At 48.7% G+C, this 13,312-nt stretch overlaps 1 protein-coding gene across 5 annotated transcripts in view; it reads right to left on the bottom strand.

Annotated features, from left to right (window-relative positions):
- Window positions 1–59: 59 nt before the first annotated feature.
- The window catches only part of Ppp1r13b (protein phosphatase 1 regulatory subunit 13B), a 77,269-nt gene continuing 64,016 nt past the window's right edge, over window positions 60–13,312 (bottom strand). For 3 of the 5 annotated variants that reach the window (XM_050154657.1, XM_050154659.1, XM_050154658.1), the window contains exons 9-18: window positions 11,077–11,257; window positions 9,477–9,581; window positions 7,693–7,859; window positions 6,923–7,424; window positions 5,198–5,964; window positions 4,359–4,496; window positions 4,157–4,290; window positions 3,416–3,582; window positions 2,245–2,444; window positions 60–1,188 (exon numbers count right to left, since the gene is read on the bottom strand). In XM_050154657.1, coding sequence (XP_050010614.1) covers window positions 1,147–1,188; window positions 2,245–2,444; window positions 3,416–3,582; window positions 4,157–4,290; window positions 4,359–4,496; window positions 5,198–5,964; window positions 6,923–7,424; window positions 7,693–7,859; window positions 9,477–9,581; window positions 11,077–11,257 — 2,403 coding nt within the window. In that variant the 3' untranslated portion in view covers window positions 60–1,146. The remainder of the gene's footprint in view (window positions 1,189–2,244; window positions 2,445–3,415; window positions 3,583–4,156; window positions 4,291–4,358; window positions 4,497–5,197; window positions 5,965–6,922; window positions 7,425–7,692; window positions 7,860–9,476; window positions 9,582–11,076; window positions 11,258–13,312) is intronic. The other 2 variants (XM_050154660.1, XM_050154661.1) reach the window with 1 other exon arrangement.

Raw genomic sequence — 13,312 nt, forward strand, 5'->3', positions numbered from 1 at the left:
CAGCAGGCTCTGGCCTCACTTTGTGCAGCTGTCCTGCGTCCAGAACACAAGACTCACAGTCAGATGTGAGACAGCAGTTTATTGTGCACGTCACACAGCATCAGTGGGGTTGGGATAGCAGAGGCTGCACTCAGCGCCACCCTGTACAGTAATACTTGGCCGCTGACTACAGCACTGCTCCCAGAGCCTACACAGGGATCACACGTAGTTATGCACAAGACTCACATGAAAAATAAAGCCTAAGGGCTTGTGTTTCAATGAGGAAGAAACATTTCCAACACAATTCTGATAGTTTTCAATGGTCTAGTTGAAAAATAATCTTGGTGTATAAAAAGCCTGTCTACAGAGTTCAAACTTCAGAATACAGAGCTTGCCTCACTTGGAATGTGGCCACACTGAGTGTATCCCAGTTTGCCTGGTGGCTTTACTGAACTGGGCACTGCCCAGCCGGCCACAAACTTACTTAGACTCGTCTTTTCCCAGACTCCTCTGTGTCTAACTAAGAATAGAATGAACTCATGCCGCAAGGAGGCTAAAGATGACACTAAAAGTTATAGGAATCAGATGACCCTGTGCTGAGGTGTGCAAGTCCAGCCACAGCATGAGGTCATCAGGTTAGTCAAACAGAACAGTTTCCAAATGGTTTCCTTTGGTAGTGAAAGGAAAGAAAATTTTGTGAGCGGGAATGTGATAAAGAATGATGGGGTTTGAGACTTTCCAAGGAGGGCGGGGCTGTAGCCAAAGCTATCTGGTAGCAGCTTGCTTTTGCTGAAGGTCAGAGACATCAAACAGGAGAAGAGGCCTTTAGGCCGAGTCAATCAGAACTCTGTCTTCACTGGCAACCGTCAGGATTCATAGTTTGAGGACTTCTTACTGGCAACAGGGGAGGGTGTCTTAGAATCTGGGTATTTATTTGGATTTACAGTAATTGGCAAAAATGCAGTCCTCTGAAGGCCAAAGCACTACCTCTCCCCGTTACTGCAGACTGGAGAAGGGCCTTACTTGGGGAGCTGGGATTCACATTGTGGATACTGTCTGCTAAAGTGAGCACCATGAGACCGTCCTAGCTTCAGTTTTTCCAGGGCAGCTGAAATCTTCTCCAGCAGCTCCTGGGAGCCAATGAGACTGTGGTACTCCAGGGGACGTTCAGGCAAGTGTTCGCTGCCGGGGCTTGATCCGTGGATACAACTGGGAAACAACGGACAAGGGTTAGGGTCGAAAGATGACTGAGAGGAATTGGCCTACAGGTTTCTCTCCTGTCACCTCAGCATTCTCCCCAAAATGTGCTTGTTCAGACCTAACCTCAGCTGTTGTCGTCGTCCCCCACCCACCCTTTTTTCCCCTCAAACAGGATTTCTCTCTAGCTTTGGAGCCTGTCCTAGAACTAGCTCTTACAGACTTGGCTGGCCTTGAGCTCACAGAGATCTGCCTCCTGAATGCTGGGATTAAAGGCGTGCACCACCATTGCCTGGCTCTGTTCCTTTTTATTACCCCTGAAAACCTGCTACTTTCTGCTAGGCTCCTGACAATGTGAGCTCCTCGGGTACAAGCACTTGTACTTGGTTCATGCCTTGGTATCTCGGAAGGTTTGCCAAGTGAACAAGAAGCATCTGCCAGGCTTACCACAGCACTGGAGAGAGCACAGGCAACCTTTCTGTTAAACAGACTGACACTGTTGTGAGTGCAGTCTAGCTGACAACCCACACTGCTCCACTTTACAGGCTTTTGAGCAATCAGGTCTCTATCCCAGGCTGGCACTTAACTCAGCCTTCCAAGTGCTAGGATTACAGACATTGTGGATTTAGCTCAGTGCTTGTTCAGGCCCTGGGTTCAGTTGTCAGGAGAGAGAAGGAGTTATAAAACCAAACCAACAAAAAATTCAAAAACAACCAAACGCTAGGATTACATTATAGTGTGCCACTATACCCGGCTCTGATACTCCAGATCATGGAGGACTATGTGGGGTGGGGTGACTTAGTACTTGCAAAAGTTTACCATGAGCAAAGCAGAGTGAGGTGACCTTGATGGTCTCTAACATCCACATGCTCTCCCATGGGGAAAGCCAGACTCTAGGGACTAAGGGGCTTGCCCATATAGAGAGCAGGCTGCTAGGGCTTACTAAATAGTGTTTTGTTCTATCCTGATATCAGCACAACTGAAGCCATCTGAATGTCTCTGTGACTTGTACAGGTACGAGGCCAGCTGACTTCCAGTGTCTAAGCTTTGAGTGTGCCGAGTGCTTACCCCCAGCAAGTTTTTGGGCACGTAGCCTTCCCGGTCCCCGAGACGAGCCCACCACCATTCAGTCTCATTTTCATCTTTGCGCCTCAGGATGGTGATGGCATCCCCTTCATGGAAGGACAGCTCATCGCTGTTCTGAGCCTCGTAGTCCCACAAAGCATACACAGTGCCTTTGTTCATCACTCCCAGCTTCTCTTGTACTCCTGAGCCAAAAAGAGATAGATTTTAGCAGACAGGCCAGCAGAGGTAGGTAAAGGTGAAACAAAACTTACGTCAAGTCATCAGGTAGGGAGCTGTGACTGCATTGAGTACCAACAAACCAGCTGCACATGGTGGTTTGCACCTTGGCAGATGTAAGCATAACATCACCCAGGGTCTACTTCAGGCCTATGCCATCATTGCTGAGAAACCTTCTCTTAGCAGGAGCCCGTGTGACAGCAGCCTCTTCCTCACATGGGCTGGGTTTCCCAGGGCCCTTGTTCCTGCCCAGCTTCATTAATGCCCAGCACTTTGTTGCCTGCCTTTGTTGTGGGAGTTCAGTACCCACTGTAGTTTGGCTGTTTTTGCTTGTATCACCAAGTCAAACACAGTAACTTCCCAAGGCTATATGGAACCAGTGACTTGTAACTGCTTAGCAGAGGACATGGTTGAGCTCCTAGATTCCTGACACTGGTTACAGCAACTTAGTTGGGACATGCCCTTCACTTGCCAGACACTTGAGGTGTGTAGATGCCCCCCCCCCCCAAAAAAAAGAATTTCTCTGCGTAGCCCTGGTTATCCTGGAACTCACTCTGTAGTCCAGGCTGGCCTTCTCAGAGATCGTCCTGCCTCTGCCTCCTGAGTGCTGGAATTAAAGGCGTGCGCCACCACCATACCCACTCCCTCTGAATCCAGGGCATGCTTACTCAAATCCTTCTAATGTGATTTTTGTTTAAGGCAGAGTCTCACTATGTAGGCCAGGCTGTCCTGCAACTTGTGGTCTTCCTAAAGCTTTCAAGTGGAAGATTTAGGTTTGTACCACCCAGATACAAATGGGATTTTCAGATGTTTAGGGCGAGTGTAAAGGTGACCACTTAAGCATGATCTGCTCCCTGAGCCAGATTTTAGGCCAGATATGGGATGCAGTGCCGATTAGCAGGGGAAGCAGCTGAGGTACACGAGCTTCCCTACGTACCGTACAGAAACTGAGAACACTGGATGTATCCCTCTTCCATCTCTTCACACTTATCTGCAGCAGTCTCAATGTCACTGATGGTGGAAGCAAAGATAGCGGCTCCACTTTCCACCAGTTGCTTGCAGAGGTGGACACTGTTGCAAGAGGCAGCACAATGCAGCGGTGTCCTAGAACCAGAGGGGGACATGTAGAGTCTGCACCACCCAGGACTATTTGGCCCCTGTGTGACACAAACCTCCAAGAATTTTGATGAAGGTACCACACCTTTGTGCAAAGCAGGTTTATAGGTGTTTTGTTAATTTTATGTGTATGGGTGTTCTGCCTGCATGGATGTGTGCATCATGTGCATGCAGAGGCCAGATGAGGGTGTCAGCTGATCTGGGACTGGAGCTACTGTTGTCCTGTAGGTGCTGAGAAGCAAACCTGGGTCTTTTGGAAGAGGATCCAAGGCTCTTTAACCACTGAAGCATCTCTGGAGTCCCAAGTTTCTACTTTTTTTTTTTTTTTTTTTTTGTTTGTTTCTTGAGACAGGGTTTCTCTATGTAGAACCTCTTGAAACTTGCTTTGTAGACCAGGCTGGCCTTCAACTCAGTTCCACCTGCTTCTGCCTCCCAAGTGCTGGAATTAAACTGCACCACCACCTCCTGACTCAACTTTTAAAAACGTGTATCATTTCTTTTTGTAAGCTAGGGGAAAGTGAGTCTCTGAGCCCCTCCACTCCCCACCCCCCAGGGTTCTCACCATCCATCACTGTCAGCAGCATTCACGTTGACACCAAAGTCCAGCAGAAACTTCACAATGTGATGGTGGCCGGCACAGACAGCATTGTGCAGGGGCGTGATCCCTTCGTCATTGGGTTTGCTAGGGTCTTCCACCTAGGACACAGAGCAAGTGAAAGCCAGCCCTTCAAACTTCCAGCAGCATATATGGGAGTATGGCTCACCTCGTAGATGATCCTCTGCACTAGATCAAACTCTCCTTCCAGGGAAGCATCTAGAAGCAGCGCTAGGGGGTTGAAGCGCACTCTCAGCCCATGCCCAGTTCGTTCAGAGTTAGGCTTCTTCAGGTTGGTCCGTTTGCTCTGTGTAGGCAAACAAGTGTTTCAGTGTCAGGTGACCTACCCAAGGCAAGGACCAATCCAAGACTTTGCTGTGGGAAGGGGTGCCAGGAACTAAGGCAGCAGCTCTCCAGGAGCAACCCTGGCGCCTGCCCTACAAGGGCCTGGCCATCTGTAGAGTAGATGGCCAGGGAGGCTGCCAGCTACTCCTAGGAAGGTAAGAGGGAGGGAGCAATAGCTGTACTGCTGAGCCACAAGTCTGCCCCTAGGGAGTCAGCTCATCCCACTGACCCCGTATCAGAGATTCCATTAAGAAAGCCTTTTGTGGGCTGGGCAGTGGTGGTGCATGCCTTTAATCCTAGCACTCAGGAGTTAGAGGCAGGTGGATCTCCGAGTTCATGGCCAGTCTGATCTACAGAGGGAGTTCCAGAACAGTCAGGGCTGTTACACAGAGAAACCCTGTCTTGAAAAACGAAAAACGCAAACCTTGTGTGGATTCCCTGACATGATCCCAAACCCTTTCTGCCATGTCAATACTGACCTTCACAGGGAGGCTCATTGCTTCTCTCCCTGTCTGTTATTCAGATGTCAGTGCCAACAAGCTTACCAGGGCACCATGTGCTGTGCTTTGAACTGTCTGGTCTGTGATCATCTGACTATCCCGTCCCCACATCTAATTCTGCATGCAAGGGCATGCATGGCTTTGGTTTAGCAGGGATACCCACCGCAGGTGTTGCTGAGGGATGGATGACAGGGGAAAGGGGTGCTGGAGGGACTTGTTCCTCCTCCAAAGGAGCCTCAGGCACAGGACTTGGGATCTGTTCTGTGGAGGGCACTGTAGCCACATTGTTGTTATTGTCCTCAGCAGGCTCAGCAGTTTGATGAGTTGTTTGGGGGCAAATGAGCTCCTCTGGCTCAGGGGAAGGTAACTCATTATCATTGGCATCTGAGGATGGGGCAAGCTCTTCGGGAAGTGGGGCTGTGGGCCGGGGAGGGAGAGACTCATCCAGGTTGCCATTGGCATTAGTATTCCCATTGTCCACATCAGCTAAGGTGCCCACAAAGTCCTGTGAAGGGCTGGGCTGGTAGAAAGGGGTACCCTCCATGCCACCAGCCAGGGTATTGAAGCGTTGATACAGTAATTTCTGGATGTTGGGCCCTCCAGGGCCCTCTGGCTCTGTGATAGAGCTACGCTTCTTCAGGGGTCGGGGTGCATTGGCCAGCTTCCTGCGGAGAGCCTCCAAGTCCGCATCACTCTGATAACGAAGTGGTGAGTGCACAATGGGTGTCAGTTTGGTGGGACTGAGTGGCCGTGGCAGGCTTTCCACCGTACTGCCTTCTCCAGGTACAGGGGGCCCCTCCTGTTCTGGCTCTTTCTCAGCACATTCTGAAGGAGGTTGAGGCTGTGTTGTGCCTGGGCCCAGTGACCCATGAAGAAACGGCAAGGGTGATGGAGATGCTGACCCTGATGGTAGGACAGGCTTACCATATACTGGAGGAGAAACAAAGGACAGAACAATTTCATGCTGGCTACTATGGCAGGATCTTTTCCCTGGCCCTCACTTGATGACATAAGCTGCTATTGCTGGTGGGTTCTGATTTTTGAATCCTCAGCAAACATTTTCCAAGACCGTCCAGTCACTCCCTTTAAACTGAGTTTTATATATGGTTCCAAGACTGGGCTTTTTCAAAACAAAAAATTGTTGACCTGAGTTTCCCCACTCCAACAAAAGTCTGCTTAGTTTTCTGACCAAGGAAAAATGCCAAATCCACTAAATCTGCATCTGAGCCTGGGGCTGACTCAGGCAACACGAAGATACTTACCTCTTTGTAGCAGGACGCATCTGACCTGTGGTTCAAATACTTCTCCCATGGCCAGAACTGTGTCCACAGATCACACTACTTGGGAGGTCCTTAGCAGGTGATGGCTAAAGACACCCAGGGATCGAACTACAAGTTTGGATGCTGTAGCACTGGCCTGGCCCATAGAACCTTCCAGCTAGGATGGGAAACTCTTTGACCTCCATGAGGTATGTAGAGCGGTGCTGTCTCTTCTCATTTGCCTTTCTAGAAGGTCCCTGTTCAATCATCCACTCCAGACTGTCCCTCATGGAAGCTCCTCACACTGCCCATACCCAGGATGCTGACTTAGCAATGGCCAGCAGGTTCACCCCGTAACCACTGGATAACTAATGGCACAAGTTATCCTGAAGCAGGAGAAAAATGAAACTCCGCAAGTCTTACTTACTACTGAGTGATATGCGGATACCCAGGCAGGAAGTCAGAGTGTGATTGTCTGCAAAATTACTCTGCATTTTGTCTCTTATTTTCATCCCAAACTGACACCCTATACTTTATGTAAGAATTGTTTTATCGCAAGTAGCATGCAAGGACACAGATCTTAATTAAGGGATAACTACCATTTCAGAGAAAGTATTCAGCCAGCATACCTGCTTTAACTGACTTATTTAAGGTGCCATGCACTGGTGGCTGGTAATTCTTAGGTGGTGTGGCTTGCTGGAGGTACATGGAGTATATGGAACTTGAATTTACTGTCTGAGGTCCCTTCCTGGGAGACTGTGGCCTTGACCCTTTATCAGCCAGAAAAGGCCTAATGGCCACTGTCAGTGGAAGCTCAGGTTTTCCATCTCCAGTTGGAAAGGCAGGTGGCCCTGCTGGAGGGTATGTGGGACTTGGTGGCACTGAGATCCTTTGCTGAATCTGCTGCGAGGAGCCAGGCTGGGGAGCGTTGCCTGCAGGGGGCAGTGGGGCAGGTTTCTGTCGACTTGGTGGACCTGCACCAGGTCTGGGCAAGCTGCCTTCTTTCCTCCTCTCCAGGGAGCTTGTTGATCCTGGGCCCAAGGGTGCAGGACTTGGATATGTCCCATAACTTGGGGGCAATGGCTTGCCTACACCAGGGATGGGAGGTGGCCCTTTGCCAATCTCAATGCCCTAAATTTATAAGAAGAAAACACCAAGTTACTCTTTGGAAGGTTAAACATATTTCTATCCATTTACAACAGCACACAGTAGGGTTTATAAGCCTTCAGGACGTAAGACACACCACTAGGCTCGCTACTCTGCACTTGAGTATGCTCAGGCCCCTGAGGGCCAGGAGCTGTTCGCATAAGGTGGACAGTAACAGAGCTGCCTTGTCTTCATGCTACCTCACACCCTTGAGGTGAAAATCAGCACGGCAGGGAAACTTGCTGAGACCTACCAGCTTTTCTGTAGCTCCCAGTGCTGACAAAGGCAAAGGCTGGCTGGAGATGGCGCCTTGCTTTAGGGCCCCCTCCATGCCCGAGTCCTTCCAGTCTCCACCAGCCATCTGAGGTGGCTTCACGGAAGCAGAATTCTGCTTTAATGTCGGCCAGTTTCCATCATTAGCTTGAGAAGAGCATAGGATAAGGAAAAAGACAGTGTCGGAATTAGTTGAGCCAGAAACAAATACACCACTGGGACTCCATTACCTACGTTGTCAACCAACATCACAGACCTCTGCATAAGCCCAAGGAGGGACCTGGGCTATCATCTGGCCACTGTGACCAGCACTCACCAACACCGCAGCAAGGGCTGCATCACACTGGAACAGGTTAAGTCCCACATCCCAGCACAGAACACAGCAGCACCTACCCATCAGGCATTACTTATACACACAATCACATACAGTGGTAGGAAAAGATTTATTATTTAACTTCATAATAGATTTGATTTGTATGATTTCCATTATTAGAATAAAATTTCTCCTTTTATGTGAGCAATTCTTTCCTTCTAAAACTCTCTGTGACCACAAGAGGCCAGTCCAAGTTCTTTCTGATTGGGTAGCAGCAGGAACAGCAGCTACATTTGTTGTAATGATTAGGAAGCCAGTCATCAACCCCAAGTTTCCAGGAAATTCAGAAAAGATGTTTATTACAGAACATTTTCCAAACTGAAAAGAGGTGCACATAAGGGGACTGAAACTGCGGGTCAACTGTGTACCCTTACTTAGGCCTCTGCTGCTCTTTGACAGGCACAGGTGTGAGCCGCCTTGGCTGCCTGCTTCCAATCCCACAGCAGCTAGGCATGCGCAGGAATCAGCCAGGGATGAGGGATAACAGAGCAGCAAGAAGGCATCTGTCAAAATTGCTTCAAGTCCTAAGTGGGAGTGGCTCCAGAATGTTCTGCAGGACCTGCATGCTCTGGCTGGTTCGCGCCCTTCGGTGACTACAGTGCTAAGTCGCAGGGCTCCAAGACAGTGCTAGCCCAGCACGGGAGAGGGTGAGACATTTCAGAGCCTTTGCTCAAGTCTGTCGGCCTCTTCCTGACAAGTGTGTGAGCTTTCACTCCCTTTTGGTTGGATGACTGGGAGTAGGGCTGTACAAAACTCACTAGAAGCACCCGGGTGAAAACTCAGCTTACTGGAAAAGCAAGGCCAACTGGAGGCCCATGGTGTGAGTAGGTGGGCCGAGATGGGATTTTCTGTTCTCGGGGTCATGGGAATATACATGGCTGCCCAGTAGCCTCAGAAATCCCACAGCAATGGGGAGTTTTATTGGAAGCAGTCATGAGAGAGGACCGAGAAACAATTTTTCTTCAGGTATCACAGGTAGCCACTTAACATTTTGTATTGAGAAAAAAAAAAAAGAAAAAGAAACAAGTCTCAGAAGTAACTCAGAAAATCTCCTTCACTCTTTCTTTCTCTGAGACAGCCTAGAACTTTCAGTCCTTCTGCTTCAGACTCCTAGTGTGTGCCACTATGCCCAGCAGTCCACACACATCCACAACATAACCCTTCCTGTGCGAGCATCCGTTACTTGGTGTCTAACCCTGTCTGCGGATGACTCTGTGTGGGCCCTTCCTCCAAATCCACAACTGGATTAAAAGGGGCAGGTATTAGCACAGTATTGCTTTCAAGTGCAAGGGTGATTAGCAGTCCTTTGTCAGTTTGGAAAAACAAATTATGGTTGATTCAGTCTGTGTTGTAGATCAAAAGTGCCCCAATAAGGCTATCAGATGACATACAGTTTACAAGTAGGCTTGCAGAGTGCCGCGACGAGCTGCCATCAGGCCCGACGTCCAGGTCTGACACTGTCCATGTGCTGATTACTCTGCCTCTACTGTGGCCATCTGTGTAACAGAACCAGGATAGCCAACCAGGGGTCAGAGCCCCCTAGGGAGAATTCCTCATCCTAGCTCCAGCTTGGGTTCACACTGGAAATCTGAAAAGCTGTTTTCAGCTACAGTGGGAGGAATGAGGTTAAAGGCATCTTCTGGCAACCGTATGAGGCTACACAGCACTTAAGTAGGGAGTGGAAAACAGGTGACATTCTCAGCTTGGAACTTTTAACTACTAGTCAGCGAGGGAGGACACAGCTCATCTGTCAGTGAAACATTTCACACACACCATGGATAGGGGACTCACGCAACTGCCTACCAATGAATACCAGTGAGGGGTCAAGCCAAATACAGACTGCTAAGACCTGGTCATAAAAAGTGGGGTTCTGGCCCATGAGGGTCAGGGAAGCCCCACTGGCTATAGTCAGAAGGAGCCAGAATGGCAGATGTAGCCAAGCAATAGAGAGCAAAAATATCTGGTGTGGTGGTACATGACTTTATCCCAGCAAAGGAGAGGCAGGAGGACCTCTGTGAGGTCAAGGCCAGCCTGGTCTATGTAATGAGTTCCAGGCCAGTCAAGGCCACACAGAGAGACCCTGTCTCAAACATAATCACCCCTCCCCACCAAAGGCAAGCAAGCAGCACAAAAGACTACCACAAACTGGTTACTAATACCGGAGGTGGGGGAAGACTCAAAATATGGGCTTTATATCAGTTGAACAATATTTTCACAAATTTAATATGCCACAACACAAGTTCTTGAGTCTGTGTATACAGGCCAACCCTAGTCATAAAGTCTTACTGTATGGAAACTGATTTTTTTTTTAAAGACAGGGTCTCCTTGTGTAGCCGAGGCTGGCCTTGAACTTGCAGCCTTCTTCTTACCTCTGCCTCCTGAGTACTTGGATCACAGGTACATGTCACCATACATGTTTTTAAACCAGTAGGTTTAAAAACAATCACACTCTCTGCATAAAAGCTCTATGCCTGGCTGGAACACCATGCAATGAGTACTCAGAGCATAGTGCTGGAGGCCTGAATCATCACACTGTATTACTGCAGAGACCAAAGAAAGGGTTATGTTTTTTTTTCTTTTCCTCTCCTGGACCTGACCTCTGGTGCTGGATATCCAACCCATGGCTTTGCAGCCACACCCATACCCAACCCAAGTTTGTGGGTTTTCTGACTGGTGAAGATAGAACAGCTATAGCACTGTCTGAAGGAAGGCAGCTCTTACTTAGCTGCAGACTCCTGCGTCAAAGCTCTTAGGGATAAAGAAGCCTGTGCTATATGCATCTTGTAAATTTTCATTTGTGGTTTGAAAAGCACAGTCAAGATCTTCAGATCAGTAAAGACAATTAGTTCTTGTTTTAGGGTCACTGTTACTGTAGAGACCAGGAACTTGAGATGGGGCAGAGTCTGTGTTAAATACAGAGGTAGGTGCTGGTACCACCTCCACACCACTCTCTCCATGTACTCCTCAGAGGAGAGGACTGGGGCGACCTACCAGATTTGGATCTTCCATGGGCGGCACTTGAGGCAATGGTGAGAGACTGGGGCTTTACGGGGTCCCCTGGGAGAGGAAATCCCCCAGCACTGGGAACCTGGATGTAAGGACCCACAGCAGCGACGCGGCCAGATGTACTCAGGGGTGACTGTGGTGATGACGTGCCATTCACACGGCTCAGCTGCAATGAGGATGAAGTCAGAGTCAAGATTCTCTTAAATACCAAGTTCAGTGAGACTGTCAGGATGGGAAAGGGAAAAATCACTCAGCTTATAACCTGGGAGTCCCTTGCACTGAAAGACAAGCTTGTAGAAGGGGAGAACCTGATTCATACTAAACACCTACCTACTGGTGAGCTACGAAAACAAAGAGTTGGCATGGTGACAGCCCAAGCTCCAATAGGGAGGGCTATCCTCCTGTTGTGTGGACAGAGGTACTGGTCAAAGCCTGCTTGCTCTCTGAGTATGGCTTCAGACCTTCTCTGTTACTTACTCACTATACTCTCAAGCCAGTAGCTTGGGTTTCGTTGAGGGTCTGTGTCTGTATGTGTAGTTGGGATGAGAGTTATCATAAGAATGCAAGGCGAGGTGCTCCATTGACCTCCAGTCCTGACAGGGACCCTGCATTTCTGAGAGCAGCTCTGCTTTTATAAGAAAGAACAACCAGGTAGAAGACACTGGCCAATATCAAAAGGGTGTACAACAGGATTCTAACTAGAGAATCATGGGCTCCTTATGGCCCCTTGCTAAGAAGGTTTTAAATGGGGAAACCAAGGATTCCTAAAACTGTCCGCATGATTCTGCATGCTGGGAAAGGCTCAAGACCTTCCCAAATGCTCGGAAGTACCTAGATCTTCAGGAGAACCACAACTCTGCAAAAGCATAAGTTCTTTAAGATCCCTGAAACAGCATAACACATCTAGCGATTTGTGTGTGCACATGTGCAGAGATCAGGGACAACTCGTTATAGGAGTTGGTTCTTCCATTCTACTGTACCATGTGGGTCCTGGGCTTGGTAACAAGTGTGTTTGTTGTCTAACCACCTCATCAGGCCTGTAATGGGTGGCTTTTGGCTAAGCCATGGCACCCAGATAGGTGCTCAACCAGTAGTCTAGGTATTGCCAAGAAGACCTTTTTTTTTTTTAAAAGATGAGATTAAAATTTAGTGGACTCGGATCTCTGTGAGTTCGAGACCAGCCTGGTCTACAGAGCTAGTTCCAGGACAGGCTCCAAAGCCACAGAGAAACCCTGTCTCGAAAACAACAACAACAACAAAAAAATTTAGTGGACTCTAAATAAAACAGATGGGTAGGTCTCACGTAACCAGTGCATGGCCTTGATAAAAACTAGGTCACCCAGGAAGAGGGGACTAGAGCAGCCGGCCTTTACTTAAGCTCCTGGGCCTCCGTGCTGCAGCTTTCAGACTTGCTTGCCTTTATTAACACATAAGCTATACTGGAGAGCTGCTTTAGCAGCTAAGAACACTGGCTGCTCTTCTAGTGGATCCTCGTGGCAGCTAATAACTCTAGCTCCAGTTCCAGAGGCTTCAAAATCTAAAATAGAGAAAATCATATAGACCAATTCCTGAAGATCTTTCTTTTCCTCTCTCCCTCCCTCTTCCTCCTCTCTCTGCAGAACTTTCTTCGCTACTCTATTAAATAAGCCCACATAATCTTGTCTCTCATGGCCTCTGTGTTGTTAATCTTGATGAGAAAAACATCTGAAGCTTCTCAAATTACTGACCTTTAAACTCAGGTTTAAGAAACAGGGTAGCTCTCTGAGAAACAGATTGCTGAAGTCCAGTTGCCATCCTCTATCATCCTCCAAATCCACCTCAGCTGGGCAAAGCCTATGACACGCATCCCTGCCTCCTCAGAACATCATTCAGAGTGACTGAGGCCGACAAGAGGACACCTCTGTCACCAAACCATCTAAGCATGGGCTGGAAACCCAGGGCAGGGAAGACATCAGCCTAAGGTGCTGGTGGTGTAAGGGTTGGATGTGGCGTCCAGTCAGACACAGGGTGTAGTGCTGGTCCCACTCCCGTACTGAGAGGCAGCAGAGTGGTGAAGGGCAGGCAGACTCTGGACCACTGTACAGCATTAGATGTTAAAGGAATGAGAGTGATCTCAGGCAAGGTACAGACCGATGAACAAAATCGCCACAATCCCATTTCCATTGGAAATCCTACACTTTTCTATATTTAGCCATTAGCAATCATCGGCTCTGGCGAATAC

The sequence above is a fragment of the Alexandromys fortis genome, unplaced genomic scaffold, assembly GCF_014885135.2.
Source record: "Alexandromys fortis isolate MF-2015 unplaced genomic scaffold, M_Fortis_MF-2015_v1.1 scaffold_91, whole genome shotgun sequence".
NCBI lineage: Eukaryota > Metazoa > Chordata > Mammalia > Rodentia > Cricetidae > Alexandromys > Alexandromys fortis.